At 42.7% G+C, this 14,608-nt stretch overlaps 1 protein-coding gene across 1 annotated transcript; it reads left to right on the top strand.

The window, feature by feature from the left end:
- The first annotated feature begins 29 nt into the window (after nt 1–29).
- Nucleotides 30–14,501, top strand: LOC111958804 (WD repeat-containing protein 26). The gene is made up of 14 exons (XM_023980078.3): nt 30–701; nt 2,811–2,910; nt 3,107–3,163; nt 4,152–4,288; nt 4,662–4,759; nt 5,942–6,098; nt 6,543–6,681; nt 6,853–6,993; nt 7,256–7,375; nt 7,489–7,634; nt 7,751–7,829; nt 7,926–8,055; nt 8,381–8,575; nt 10,865–14,501. Exons 1-14 carry the CDS (start codon nt 409–411, stop codon nt 10,885–10,887), a joined length of 1,815 nt encoding a protein of 604 aa, XP_023835846.1. The 5' UTR covers nt 30–408; the 3' UTR covers nt 10,888–14,501.
- Nucleotides 14,502–14,608: the final 107 nt, after the last annotated feature.

Here is a 14,608-nt window from a genome sequence, read left to right as displayed (position 1 = left end):
ACACAAGGTAGTGTCGGAATTTCCGGTGACGTCATTGCGTCTCAATATCGATAATGGATCTGCAGCTGTCTGGAGAGCAACAATAACAAGAGAAGCTCCGCGATAAAACGAGTTATTGTCTTGTCTCTGACACCTTTGCCAGCCCCAACTTGATATCATTCTGTCACCAACGCCCTTGGCGAATTAACTCTGGCCTCCGCTTCCTCCGACTCGGAAACCGGCGGAGCGTCGCCGCCACCGCGGAAGAAATACCGAGCTTCGGTGGTGGAGGGAGCAGGGGAGCTTGGGGCTGCAATTGGGTCAGCGGCCCTGTCTACAGTTGTGGGGATTTTAACTTTTCCCAATTCACCCGTTGCTCCTGTCATTCGATTAAATCCGCACAGTGTAGCCCACATCTACATTAATAACATGCAGGCCAACGGGGCAGGACAGGGTCAAGATTCGGAGCTGTCCTGCCTAAACAACAGTACGCAAAACGGAGAGTCGTCCTCCGCCGGGGGAGCTCACACTAACGTTAATGGACTATCCACAACAAACAATGGGAACTCTGTCAGTAACAACATCGGTATCCCAGCCCCAGCAGCATCCAACAACACCGTGTCTTCGGATGCAAACTCCGTGAAAAAGAAGAAACGTCTTTCTCAGTCAGAGGAAGATGTCATTAGACTTATAGGGCAACATTTACACGATTTAGGARTTAAGTAAGTAACGTTTGCTAACTTTCTAGCTAGCTGTCAGCTGATGCTAAATCATGTCCTTCATAATAACCGCGAATAAAGCAAGTCATCATGTTGACAGCGACTAGTTCGGTGAGATAAATAGAGGAGTTTTGTAGAGGTAAAATTGAATAGAGCACGGGGTCCTATAGAAAATTGATGAAGGGAGAAAGATGGCCCGTTATTGCACAATTTAGCTGATCTTGGTAGTAAGCTATCTAACGTTAACTGTTACTTTGGGGTCCAGAAATGTGACTTCATGAAATGACAAGAATATATATATATAGAGGTCGACCGATGATATCGGTTATTGGGGGACCATAAAAAGCCGATACCGATTGATCGACCCGGTTTTTATTTATATATATATATATATATATATATATGTATATGTGTGTAATAATGACAATTATAACAATACTGAGTGAACGATAAACACTTATTTTAACTTAATATAATACACAAATAAAATCAATTTAGTCTCAAATAATGAAACATGTTCAACTTGGTTAAAATTATACAAAAACACAGTGTTGGAGAAGAAAGTAAAAGTGCAATATGTGCAATGTAAAAAAGCTAACATTTAAGTTCCTTGCTCAGAACATGAGAACATATGAAAGCTGGTGGTTCCTTTTAACATGAGTCTTCAATATTCCCAGTTAAGACGTTTTAGGTTGTAGTTATTATAAGACTATTTTTCTCTATACCATTTGTATTTCATAGACCTTTGACTATTGGATGWTCTTATAGGCACTATTGCCAGCCTAATCTCGGGAGTTGATAGGTTTTAAGTCATAAACAGAGCTGTGCTTCAAGCATTGCAAAGAGCTGCTGGCAAACGCAGGAAAGTGCTGTTTGAATGGATGCTTATGAGCCTGCTGCTGCCTACCGCTGCCCAGTCAGACTGCTCTATCAAATATCAAATCATAGACTTAATTATAATATAATAAACACACAGAAATACGAGCCTTAGGTCATTAATATGGTCAAATCCGGAAACTATCATTTCGAAAACAAAACTGTTTTCTTTCACTGAAATACAGAACCGTTCCGTATTTTATCGAACCGGTGGCAACCCTAAGTCTAAATTTGCTGTTACGTTGCACAACCCTCAATGTTATGTCATAATAATGTAAAATTCTGGCAAATTAATTACGGTCTTTGTTAGGAAGAAATGGTCTTCACACAGTTCGCAAGGAGCCATCCAACCGCTACATATACTGACTCTGCTTACACTGAACGCAAGAGAAGTGACACAATTTCAGGCACTGCATTGTTTATATGCAACGCAGGACAAACTAGTTAAACTGGTAATATCATCAACTATGTATAGTTAACTAGTGATTGTTTCGATTGATTGTTTTTTATAAGATAAGTTTAACGCCAGCTAGCAACTTACCATAGCTCCTTGCTGCTTGCACTCGCATAACAGATGGTCAGCCTGCCACGCAGTCTCCTCGTGGATTGCAATATAATCGGCCATAATCGGCATCCAAAAATGCTGACTACTGATTGTTATAAAAACTTGAAATCGGCCCTAATTAATCGGCCATTCCGATTAATCGGTCGGCCTCTAATATATATATATATATATATATATATATATATATATATATATATATATTGTTTTAAGTGTATTTAAAAAATATGCTTACAATGACAATACTCTTGCGAGTTGCCAAGACCAAGGAAACTGGAAAATCTAGTCCAGAATACTTTGAGAATGTTTGGTTATTTGATAGTATTTGCATGTCAGTCAAGCCACAAGATCACGTGAAATCGATCTGTTTTCATTAAGAATTTAGAAAATTGAACGGTCATCATATTTGCCTCCAACTTTAAAGATATGTCTACGTATTTGATACAGCACAAGTCGAATTGTTTAGGACTTTGGCAAGTCATTGATAAAGATACAATGATCACCCTATCAGGCATTGTGATATTGTACTTGACCAAGTAATAAGTTAGTAAACATGATTCAAATGAATTACTTCTTTATCGTTGAATTCCTCTACATAAAATAATGCTATTTGACTCTCCTTTTGCAAATACTTAGTATTTTTCCTTTGCACATGCTCTCCCTCTCATCTACAGTCAGACAGTGGACCTGTTGATGCAGGAGTCTGGCTGCAGACTGGAGCATCCCTCTGCCACAATGTTCCGCAACCATGTGGTGGAAGGAGAGTGGGACAAGGTGATGAAATCATTTGAGATGTTTTTATTTTTAGTCATCTAACTTTAGAGGTACACAACGCATCTATTCTACATGTTGACTCATTTTATTAATTTCTCTCAAACTTTTTAAACAACAATTTCGCTTATTAAGTTGAAATGTACAGTAGTTAGAAAACAGAAAATAACCAGTGTCTATTTTTTTTGATTGAATATAGGCTGAAAGTGACCTGAATGAGCTGAAAGCATTGATGCATTCTCCAAGTGCTATTGTGGTGAGCCCAACAGTGCTACAGTTAGTGCTGAGTTATTGGTGCATTTAGAGGTCGGTTTCATTTCGATTATATATAAAATAATCACTGTTTTCAATTATTGTTTTTAACATTAAATGCACTATGCAGTATGTGGGTTGAATGCTGTAACAACACAGAAAAAAACAATTAATAAAAGTCCCATGATGGTAGTGACTGCCCATTACTGCTTATCACTTATTAACCATAATCTATTCACATTTAATAAAATATTTCAGTTGTATTGTATTTTACATTTGTTTTAGGCCTATTTGATGGCAATTATTTAATTCCACGTCATCTCTGTAGAGCTGATGCTTATGCTGTCTGACAAAATCACTATTTTAGTAGTTCTTCACAGTAAATAAGGCATAATTTTATGACTGCTGAATACCAACTATCAATCTTAGATGATGTATTTTCAGGTATCGATACCTCACGAAGTAACTGCTCTCTATCCCTCTTGATTGCGTGTTCTCTCGATCTCTCGATCTCTCTCTCTCTCTCTCTCTCTCTCTCTCTCTCTCTCTCTCTCGATTATGGTCATTGTAGGTAATTACCATGTGTTCTGCACAAAACTATGTAGAATATTGACCTGTTGGAAACTCCCTACTACATTGCACAGTTCGGGCTTGATCTGATTTATCTCTAGAGAACCTGCGCATTGCGCTCACAGAAAAAACATGAATAAAATGGAATTCAAAAAATTGAACTGACAGCTTTCAATGAGTTGTTTAAAAAGCGAAAAATAACCGACATTTCGGTTAATCACTCAGCACTGGCTACAGTAGAATGCGGACAAGACATTGACACCTATTGCTTGTCAGAGTAAAAGAGTAGGATGTGTAGGCTACATTTTCCTCATAGACAAACCATTTTTGATATGTTTTAAGATGCAAGTGCTTAACTCATAATGCACTCATATTTGTACATGTCCTTTCCTCCCCTGCCCGTCTTATTTTCTCCTCTATAGCGGATGAAGTTCCTGCTCCTGCAGCAGAAGTACCTGGAGTATCTGGAGGATGCCAAGATCCTGGAGGCGCTGCAGGTCCTGAGAGCTGAGCTCACTCCCCTCAAGTACAACACAGAGCGCATCCACATCCTCAGCGGGTAGCTACCTCTGATCAACAGTCCTAATGCCCTACCCCACCCTAAAGAAATGGCCTAGATCACAGAGCTAAGCCTCTTTTGAAATTGAAACCGCTGTCACTTGTAGTTCCTTTTAAAAGGAATTTGATCCATCTCCATTGCAATGTGTGACAACTAACTATTCCATCAGTGAGGAGTGTTTGTGTTGGAGTACAGCCAATCCTCATTCAGTATACTCGATGGTATGGGATTTGATTATAGACACATTTTTGGCTCCACTTTGAATTTGAGCTGATTTTGAGTGAGCTAGAATAGCGGGATTCCTTGTCTGTCTTCGCGGTGCTGGGGCTGAGTCCTGCAGGGCAGCCTAATGCTGATGTCATCTATTTCCCAGGTACCTGATGTGCAGCCATGCAGAGGAACTGAGAGCAAAGGCAGAGTGGGAGGGTAAAGGCACTGCCTCCCGCACTAAACTCCTGGACAAGTTACAGAGTGAGTGCCCAGATCTGTCCCGACGACAGCTATATCACACCGCCGCACATACACATCTCACACACACACGCCCACGTATACACACCACACATACACACCCGCACATACACATCTCACACCAACACACGCCACGATACAACCCACACAACACACCCGCAACAATACACATCTTCACACACACACGCCCACGTATACACACCCACCAACACACCCGCACATACACATTCTCACACACACACGCCCATATACACACCCACACATGACACACCCCCCACACTACACATCTCACACACACACCCCAGCCCATAACATTACACCCCACACATTACACACCCACACATACACACTACACACCACACATCACGTACACATACACCACACATCTCACACACACACCCCACACATACACATCTCACACACACACCCACGCATACARATACACGCCCACATATACACACCCACACATACACACCCACACATACCACGTACTCACATACCACATCCTCACATTCAGCCTTCCCCCCAGTTTTGTTTAAGATGAGTGCACCTTTATTATCAAATGAATTCCTCTTGTTGGGTTCTGAGAATATGAAATGTACTTATTCATGTCACTGAGGGAGAGAGGGGAATGTATAATGTTTACATTCTGTACGGATATATTATTGTTAGCCATCAGGGATCCTATGGGAGGAAAAAAGACACAGTCTGGTACGAGTCAACATGACAGCCGTGAGTTGGGGAGGAGTGAGCACTTTGGGGCAGAGGTCAGGTCAGATGAAGTGAGGAAGAACAGATATCACTAAGGTTCTGTCTAGCAACAGAGATGCATTGGCTGTTCAGATGTGTAGGAGGAGACTCAGCATAGGAGAAAGGGTTAAATGTCAGTGCTTGTGTGAATGTCTTCTGTCTTATGCAGCTGTATCGACCCAATGGGTGAATAAACTTGGTTTGAGCTTTATTAAGCGTCCGTGAGTTTTAATAGGTTCATTTAGAACCTGAAACTCCAGATTTGAAACAGAATTGATGGCCTTTAAACACAGATATTTTGTTCCTCTTCTTTTCCGAGTGACATTTTAAGAATAGACTTTCTTTTCAACAATTTATCTCTCTCCCTCTCTCTTTGTTCCCCTCATTCCTATCTTATCACACTGTGCCTCATTCCCTCTCTTCTCCTGTCTGTAGCGTACCTGCCTCCCTCTGTGATGCTGCCTCCGCGCCGGCTGCAGACCCTGCTGAGGCAGGCTGTGGAGCTGCAGAGAGAGCGCTGCCTCTACCACAACACCAAACTGGACAGCGGCCTGGACTCTGTGTCCCTCCTCCTGGACCACGCCTGCAGCCGGTAAGGCTCTTCATTCTATACTCTGTCTGTATTTGTCTGTCCTTCCTGTGTTCATTCCCTCCATTTGGCCGTCAACATTGCCTTGCCTGGGACCTCAGCTGTAGTTGTAATGGTCTTACTTCCCAGGAATAGTTTGTTTTGCTTCTATTGTGGTTGTTACGTCACAAGATTGCATGTCTAGATTGTATGTATTCACGCGCCATTAACTAACGTTCGTTTTCTGACGTTCACATTTTCTAATGGAAGTGAAGTGCTTCATTTAAACCAATGCAAAAAACCTTGGGGCATTGCCACTATCTGCCCTGGATTTTTTTTWAATGTATTAGCTACCCACGCTAGCTGGGTAGAACGTTCAGGGTGATAAGGTCTATACCTGGAATCAACAAAACCTTATTCTCTCCTATATGTCCTCTCTCCCTGACGTCTGAGTGTTGTTATCTACAGGAAACAGTTCCCTTGCTACACCCAGCAGATCCTCACCGAACACTGCAATGAAGTGTGGTTCTGCAAGTTCTCCAATGACGGCACCAAACTGGCAACGGGATCCAAAGACACCACAGTCATCGTGTGGCATGTCAACACAGTAGGAGCCTTTCATCATTACAGATGAACCATGATCATGCTGATAAGTGTATCAGGTTTTAGTAAACCGAGCATAAGAGAGGGGGGTTTCAAAGGGGTGGCGGAGGCGGGAAGATGTGAACTTTGGGGGGAAATGATTAGCTGAGGTGATAGCTGTGCTGCTGATTGACAGGAGAGTCACCAGTTGAAGCTGATGAAGACTCTCGAGGGCCACGCCTACGGTGTCTCATACCTGGCCTGGAGCCCTGATGACACTTACTTGATTGCCTGTGGCCCCGATGACTGCTCAGAGCTGTGGCTGTGGAACGTACAGGTAACGTTGGATCGACTTTTTATCCGGAATGCTTGTTGTTCGAAAGATCAAAAGTCCTCTACAAAGTTATGTTCCTTAATGATTGTGTTGCGGGTAAATTAGAGATGACTTCCACATCTTACTCTCACCGGGATGGAAATGGRAGTTGTTATTGTCATGTTATTACTAGGCATTAAAAAAAAGGTTACAGTTTTTTTTTCGTTTTATTTTATTTTTAAATGTCCCCCCTGCTCACTCACGCATGTCTCTTGTCATTGGCCAGACGGGTGAGTTGCGGACAAAGATGAGCCAATCACACGAGGACAGTCTGACCAGTGTGGCCTGGAATCCAGACGGCAAGCGCTTCGTCACCGGAGGCCAGAGGGGCCAGTTCTACCAGTGTGTGAGTGTCTTCTATCAGGGTGTGACCTGTTCGTTCCCAGCATAAGGGRAGATTGAGCTATTGTGTGTGTTGGACAAATCAGTGCATTGATGTTGATATATCCATATCCCCAGGATCTGGACGGTAACCTGCTGGACTCGTGGGAAGGAGTAAGGGTTCAGTGCCTGTGGTGCCTGGGTGACACTCGGACCGTCCTGGCATCAGACACACACCAGCGTATCCGTGGCTACAACTTTGAGGACCTTACGGACAGAAACATGTGAGTTAGTCCCATCCATTGTCGTATCTAATCATTGTTTCTATACGCACGAGGCCCATCCTGTGCTTCTGCAAGTTCTGTCATTTTAATTTTGTGTTTGTGCTCCCCTTCCATAGAGTCCAGGAGGACCATCCAATCATGTCTTTCACAGTTTCAAAGAACGGGAGGTTAGCTCTGCTGAATGTGGCTACTCAGGTGAGTGGTTTGGCTTTTCTTTGGGGGGGGGGGGTTTGGTTCGGATTATGCCGAGCTGTCTGAGAGTGCACCGGTCAATATTCTGTCTGTCTGTAGGGTGTGCACCTGTGGGACCTACATGACCGGGTGCTGGTGAGGAAGTATCAGGGCGTGACACAGGGCTTCTACACCATCCACTCCTGCTTTGGAGGACACAACGAAGACTTCATCGCCAGTGGGAGTGAGGGTAAGGCCACGTCCCTTTCTAAGTCGATCTCATCTGAGTCCAAATTATGCTTTGACATTACTTTCAGTACTATTTGTAAACCTGTCGGTATAACCACACGAACTCACTCACATCAGGGAAGTTTTATTAGTTCATGCAACGGAAAACGTTTTCAAACCGTTTGCAAAGGAAAATTAACGTTTATTTTTGGAAGGCCAGGTAGTCCCTCCTTGTTTTCGGTCTGTTTTCTTCCATTTGTTGCCTAATGAACATGGCCCAGGAAAAGGTAGAGAGGAGTATATGTAACACTCGCATGGTCTGGTTTATACTGTGTGTCCATCTACAGATCACAAAGTGTACATCTGGCACAGGCGCAGTGAGCTGCCCATCGCAGAGTTGACAGGTCATACCCGTACAGTGAACTGTGTGAGCTGGAATCCTGTAGTGCCCGGTCTCCTGGCCAGCGCTTCAGACGACGGTACCGTCCGAATCTGGGGGCCCGCCCCTTTCCTTGATGTCCAAGACGCTGAGGGGCTAAACGGTACAGATATATTTTACTGGTCATCATACTTTTAACTAGTGGTCCCTCATTATATCTGCCATATGTTTTTAGGTTCAGTGTCTATTATTACCATAGCCTCTACTCTGTAATTATGAGACYAAATGTGGTGTAAAAGACCATTTGTAGGTTTTTAAGTCTATTGTGTAGGGGTGGACCAAGAAGAAAAGGTACTATACATGCAAATGCTCTGCTATTATGAACTCTACATATAGCATTGTTGGGAGATTTAGAAAGCCATAGTCAATCAATCAACAATGTAACAAAAATATTTATCTTACAATATGTAGATTCTATAGGATTATACCAGTTCAGATTTTATGTGAACAGCACAGAAATCATGAGGGCGGTTTACGGCGATAGGTGGGATGGACTGAGAGTAGCTGAGGTGTGGTTTTAAAAGCTCATGTTCTATAATAGTTATGACTGACAGCGCAATGTATAAGTACTATTCTATATAGATGTAATGTACACTGCTCAAAAAAATAAAGGGAACACTTAAACAACACAATGTAACTCCAAGTCAATCACACTTCTGTGAAATCAAACTGTCCACTTAGGAAGCAACACTGATTGACAATAAATTTCACATGCTGTTGTGCAAATGGAATAGACAAAAGGTGGAAATTACAGGCAATTAAACAAGACACCCCCAATAAAGGAGTGATTCTGCAGGTGGTGACCACAGACCACTTCTCAGTTCCTATGCTTCATGGCTGATGTTTTGGTCACGTTTGAATGCTGGCAGTGCTCTCACTCTAGTGGGAGCATGAGACGGAGTCTACAACCCACACAAGTGGCCAGGTAGTGCAGCTCATCCAGGATGGCCACATCAATGCGACTGTGGCAAGAAGGTTTGCTGTGTCTGTCAGCGTAGTGTCCAGAGCATGGAGGCGCTACCAGGAGACAGGCCAGTATCAGGAGACGTGGAGGAGGCCGTAGGAGGGCAACAACCCAGCAGCAGGACCGCTACCTCCGCCTTTGAGCAGGGAGGAGCACTGCCAGAGCACTGCAAAAATGACCTCCAGCAGGCCACAAATGTGCATGTCAGCATATAGGTCTCACAAGGGCTCTGGGATCTCATCTCGGTACCGAATGCAGTCAGGCTACCTCTGGCGAGCACATGGAGGGCTGTGCGGCCCCACAAAGAAATGCCACCCCACACCATGACTGACCCACCGCCAAACCGGTCATGCTGGAGGATGTTGCAGGCAGCAGAACGTTCTCCACGGCGGTCTCCAGACTCTGTCACGTCTGTCACATGTGCTCATGTGCTCAGGTGTGAACCTGCTTTCATCTGTGAAGAGCACAGGGCGCCAGTGGCGATATTGCCAATATTGGTGTTCTCTGGCAAATGCCAAACGTCCTGCACGGGTTGGGCTGTAAGCACAAACCCCACCTGTGGACGTCGGGCCCTCATACCACCCTCATGGAGTCTGTTTTCTGATCGTTTGAGCAGACACAGCACATTTGTGCCTGCTGGAGGTCATTTTGCAGGGCTCTGCAGTGCTCCTCCTGCTCAAGGCGGAGGTAGCGGTCCTGCTGCTGGGTTGTTGCCCTCCTACGGCCTCCTCCACGTCTCCTGATGTACTGGCCTGTCTCCTGGTAGCGCCTCCAGTGCTCTGGACACTACGCTGACAGACACAGCAAACCTTCTTGCCACAACTCGCATTGATGTGCCATCCTGGATGAGCTGCACTACCTGAGCCACTTGTGTGGGTTGTAGACTCCGTCTTCATGCTACCACTAGAGTGAGAGCACCGCCAGCATTCAAAAGTGACCAAAAACATCAGCCAGGAAGCATAGGAACTGAGAAGTGGTCCTGTGGTCACCACCTGCAGAATCACTCCTTTATTGGGGTGTCTTGTTAATTGCCTATAATTTCCACCTTTTGTCTATTCCATTTGCAACAACAGCATGTGAAATGTATTGTCAATCAGTGTTGCTTCCTAAGTGGACAGTTTGATTTCACAGAAGTGTGGATTGACTTGGAGTTACATTGTGTTGTTTAAGTGTTCCCTTTATTTTTTTGAGCAGTGTATTTAAAAAATATCAAATTATTTTATTCTTGCTATGTAACTACTTTAAAAAGAAATGTATGTAAAACGTGTATGTAAAATGTGTGTAGACTGCATGTAACAACAACATTTTTAAAAACTGTAAAAACAAAGTTTATTTTTGTAGTCCAAAGAAGGGGATGGGCAAAAATAAATGTTTAAAAAAATAAACTATAAATGAAAATGCTCTTCTGTTTCTCTCTCTCCCTGAAAGAATGTTGTAACATGGACAGCTGATGGTGACCTTGGAGCAGAAGACACTACTTCTCGAATCCAGGAGAACAACACTAGACTCTAACGAATGAAGCAGAGAAACTATTGCGTTTTGACAGCCGCTTTCTGGAGGTTTGGCTCTGGGGCTGTGGCAGGTGATAACGTCACACACACACGGAGATGTCAGACAAATCACATAAATTAACTGATTACCCAGCAGCCACCTTGACTGTGACCTCCCACCTCCTCTTACCTGTCTCCCACCTTCTCTTACCTGTGTGGCTCACAGTGTCTGATGTCTGCACCTGTGTTCAGCCAGGCCCCATCCTCTTTTGTCTCGGAGCTAACCCCAGGACTGCCACCTTTCACCTGCCTCGTTGAGAGTTTATTATTTATTATTGATAATATTATTTATTGTCATGATTAGTACGTTGATATATATATATAGAGAGGGCTGTAGTGGTGGAGAGTGGTAAGGGTATATATAGTGCTGTGAAACTATTTGCCCCCTTTCTAATTGTCTCCTTTTGCATATTTTTGATACTGAATGTTATCAGATCTTCAACCAAAACCGAATATTAGATCAAGGGAACCTGAGTGAATAAATAACACAACCGTTACATACTTATTTCAGAAACAAAGTTATGCAACACCCAATGCCCCTGTTTGAAAAAGTAATTGCCCCCTTACACTCAGTAGCTGGTTGTGCCACCTTGACCTACAATGACTCGAACCAAACGTTTCCTGTAGTCGTTAATTCGTTTCTCATGTCGCTGTGGAGGAATTTTGGCCCACTCTTCCATGCAGAACTGCTTTAACTCAGTGACATTTGTGGGTTTTCAAGCATGAACTGCTAGTTTCAAATCCTGCCACAACATCTCAATTGGGATTAGGTCTGGACTTTGACTAGGCCATTCCAAAACTTCAAATTTGTTTCTTTTTAGCCATTTTCATGTAGGCTTGATTGTGTGTTTTGGATCATGTCTTGCTGCATGACCCAGCTGCGTTTCAGCTTCAGCTCACGGACGGATAGCCTGCCAATCTCCTGTAGAATTCTCTGATACAGAGCGGAATTCATGGTTTGTTCTATTAAGGCAAGTCACCCAGGTCCTGAGGCAGCAAAGCATCCCCAAACTATCACACTACCACCATCATGCTTAAGGTTTTTATTGTGGAATGCCGTGTTTGGTTTTCGTCAGGCGTAATTGGACCCATGTCTTCATATAAGTTCTACTTTTGAAAATTCTGTCCATAGAACATTCTTCCAAGAGTCTTGATGATCATCCACATACTTTTTGGCAAACTTGAGTCAACTTTTTGGATGAGAAGGGTCCCATTATGTCCTGCGAAACACTGCATTCCACAGTAAGAAACTCATACCAACGGTCAAGCATTGTGGTGGTAGTGTGATGGTTTGGGGATGCTTWGCTGCCTCAGGACCTGGACGACTTGCCTTAATAGAAGGAACCATGAATTCTGTTCTGTATCAGAGAATTCTACAGGAGAATATCAGGCCATTGGTCTGTGAGCTGAAGCTGAAGGGCAGCTGGGTCATGCAGCAAGGCAATGATCCAAAACACACAATCAAGTCTACATGAAAATGGTTCAAAAGTAACAAATTTGTCGTTTTGGAATGGATTAGTCAAAGTCCAGACTTAATCCCAATTGAGATGACACGAGCAGTTCATGCTTGAAAACCCCAAAATGTCGCTGAGTTAAAGCAGTTCTGCGTGCAAGAGTGGGTGAAAATTCCTCACAGCGATGTGAGAGACTGATCAACAACTACAGGAAGTATTTGGTTGCAGTCATTGCAGCTAAAGGTGGCACAACCAGTTATGGAGTGTAAGGGGGCAATTGCTTTTTCACACAGGGGAATTGGATGTTGRATTACTTTGTTAATATTTTTTTTTTGTAAACTCAGGTTCCCTTCATCTAATATTAGGTTTTGGTTGAAGATTTGATATCGTTCGCTATCAAAAATATGCAAAAATAGAGAAAATCAGAAAGGGGGCAAATATATATCACGGCACTATATATCTATGTTTCTCTTCCAACAGGAAAGTCATTCTTTGGGGGGTTTATTCATTGCTGCCTCTAATAAACGTCTCAACGTATGAGATTGTGGTTTTCACACTCTGGAAATAATTACGTTTTTTTTATTTCACCTCAAACTTTTAGCTATTTTTAAATGATAGGACTTACGGGCATTTTAACTGAATCGGATGGATATAAAATACACAAATCTAAGTGAATCTCGGAGATGCTTCTATGGTTATGATGATTACGTTTGTTTAGTGTTTTTTTTTTTTTAACACAGTAAAATACCCTTTTAAATTGGATGTAGCTTTGTTTCCCCGAATTGGTGGGATGGTGAGATTGATGTGCATGTCGCTTAGGCCTCACTGCTGCCAGAAGAAACCATTTTGACAACCTGTGGTTCACAGCTAAATAGCATTTGATTATATGGTGGCTATGCTCTTACTCTTCAGAGTCCTTGCTAGACCTAGTGAAGCACGTGCTGAGGCTAACTTTCTAATGGGAACGTTTAGGAGGTTATAGTTGTGGAGAGGTTAGGTAGTGGGGAAGGAATTGCTTCAACTTGCTGTATCACCCTTAACAGCAATGGGGTTGACTCTGGYTTTTCCTTGACTTTGATCTCATTTGTGTGTCCACCATTGTGCTGTTTTCATTTGACCTCCATTTCCCTCTTCTCTCCTTGCCTCTCACTTGTTCCCTTCTCTCCTGTCCCTCACCTTTATCGCTTACGTTTTTGGTGTATCCACTTTTTTCTCTAGCTGTGGTGAAATTAGCATTTATTTGCTGCTTTGTTTGTTTTTCATTTTCCTGATTTATGTATTCAATACAGGCTGACATAAGTTTTTTTCAGACATTTTATCTGTTTTTAATGGCTTTTGTGAATTTTGTTACTATCGTTTTCTGTTTCATTTATCACTTCATCTCATTTTCCCCGTACTATCATTGGCCTCTTCAACCATTTCTTTTTCTATACGTTAATTTATTTTACCACAATTCATCATGTATGTGTAATGCATTTGTACACAAGTGTATCAGATAATTATGAACATGTACAAATTGTTCCTGTTGGATGGTCAAGCAAAATAAGCTTTTCTGATATGGTATGCTCTTTATATCTGTATATGTTATGGTATGTATAATGAGATCGTGTAAGAACAGTATATAGGCTAAGCATTTTTCTGTGACACAGATCTCCCCTGCATCAGGCGAGCGCCTGCCCACAGGTCATTACAGCCACCACCAGCTTGTTCTGTTACAGAAGACTGATAGATATAAAAAAATATATATGTATACACACGCCACACACCTCAGTACAGATCAAACACTAAAACAATCACAGATGTGGTGTTCTAGGTTCAGCTTATGCAACTTCTTGTTCTTTTGAGACTTACCTTATTTTGGGGCTTCTTATTTCCCACTCCTTGCCGTCAACGCTTGGCGAGGTGAGAAGCCGTTATTAGGTTTGTTTGTTAGCGGCCAGGTTCGGAAGAATCCATTTTGCATTTAAATGTGTTATTAAAAAAAGTGATTGTACTGTTACGTAATGTTGTGTAGGAGAAGATATGTATGCATATTTTCAATAAAGCATTCAGGGTTTTAAGGCCGTGAGTGATGGCTTTAATGATTAGCAGCTTACGAAACACAGCCACAGAAATTATTATATTCTCAGAACATGCATAAGTCTTCCGAGGTTTTCACTTTGTATTAG

The sequence above is a fragment of the Salvelinus sp. IW2-2015 genome, linkage group LG35, assembly GCF_002910315.2.
Source record: "Salvelinus sp. IW2-2015 linkage group LG35, ASM291031v2, whole genome shotgun sequence".
Lineage (NCBI taxonomy): Eukaryota > Metazoa > Chordata > Actinopteri > Salmoniformes > Salmonidae > Salvelinus > Salvelinus sp. IW2-2015.
The sequence above is the reverse complement of the archived record's forward strand: the minus strand, read 5'-3'. Positions and strand labels throughout refer to the sequence as shown.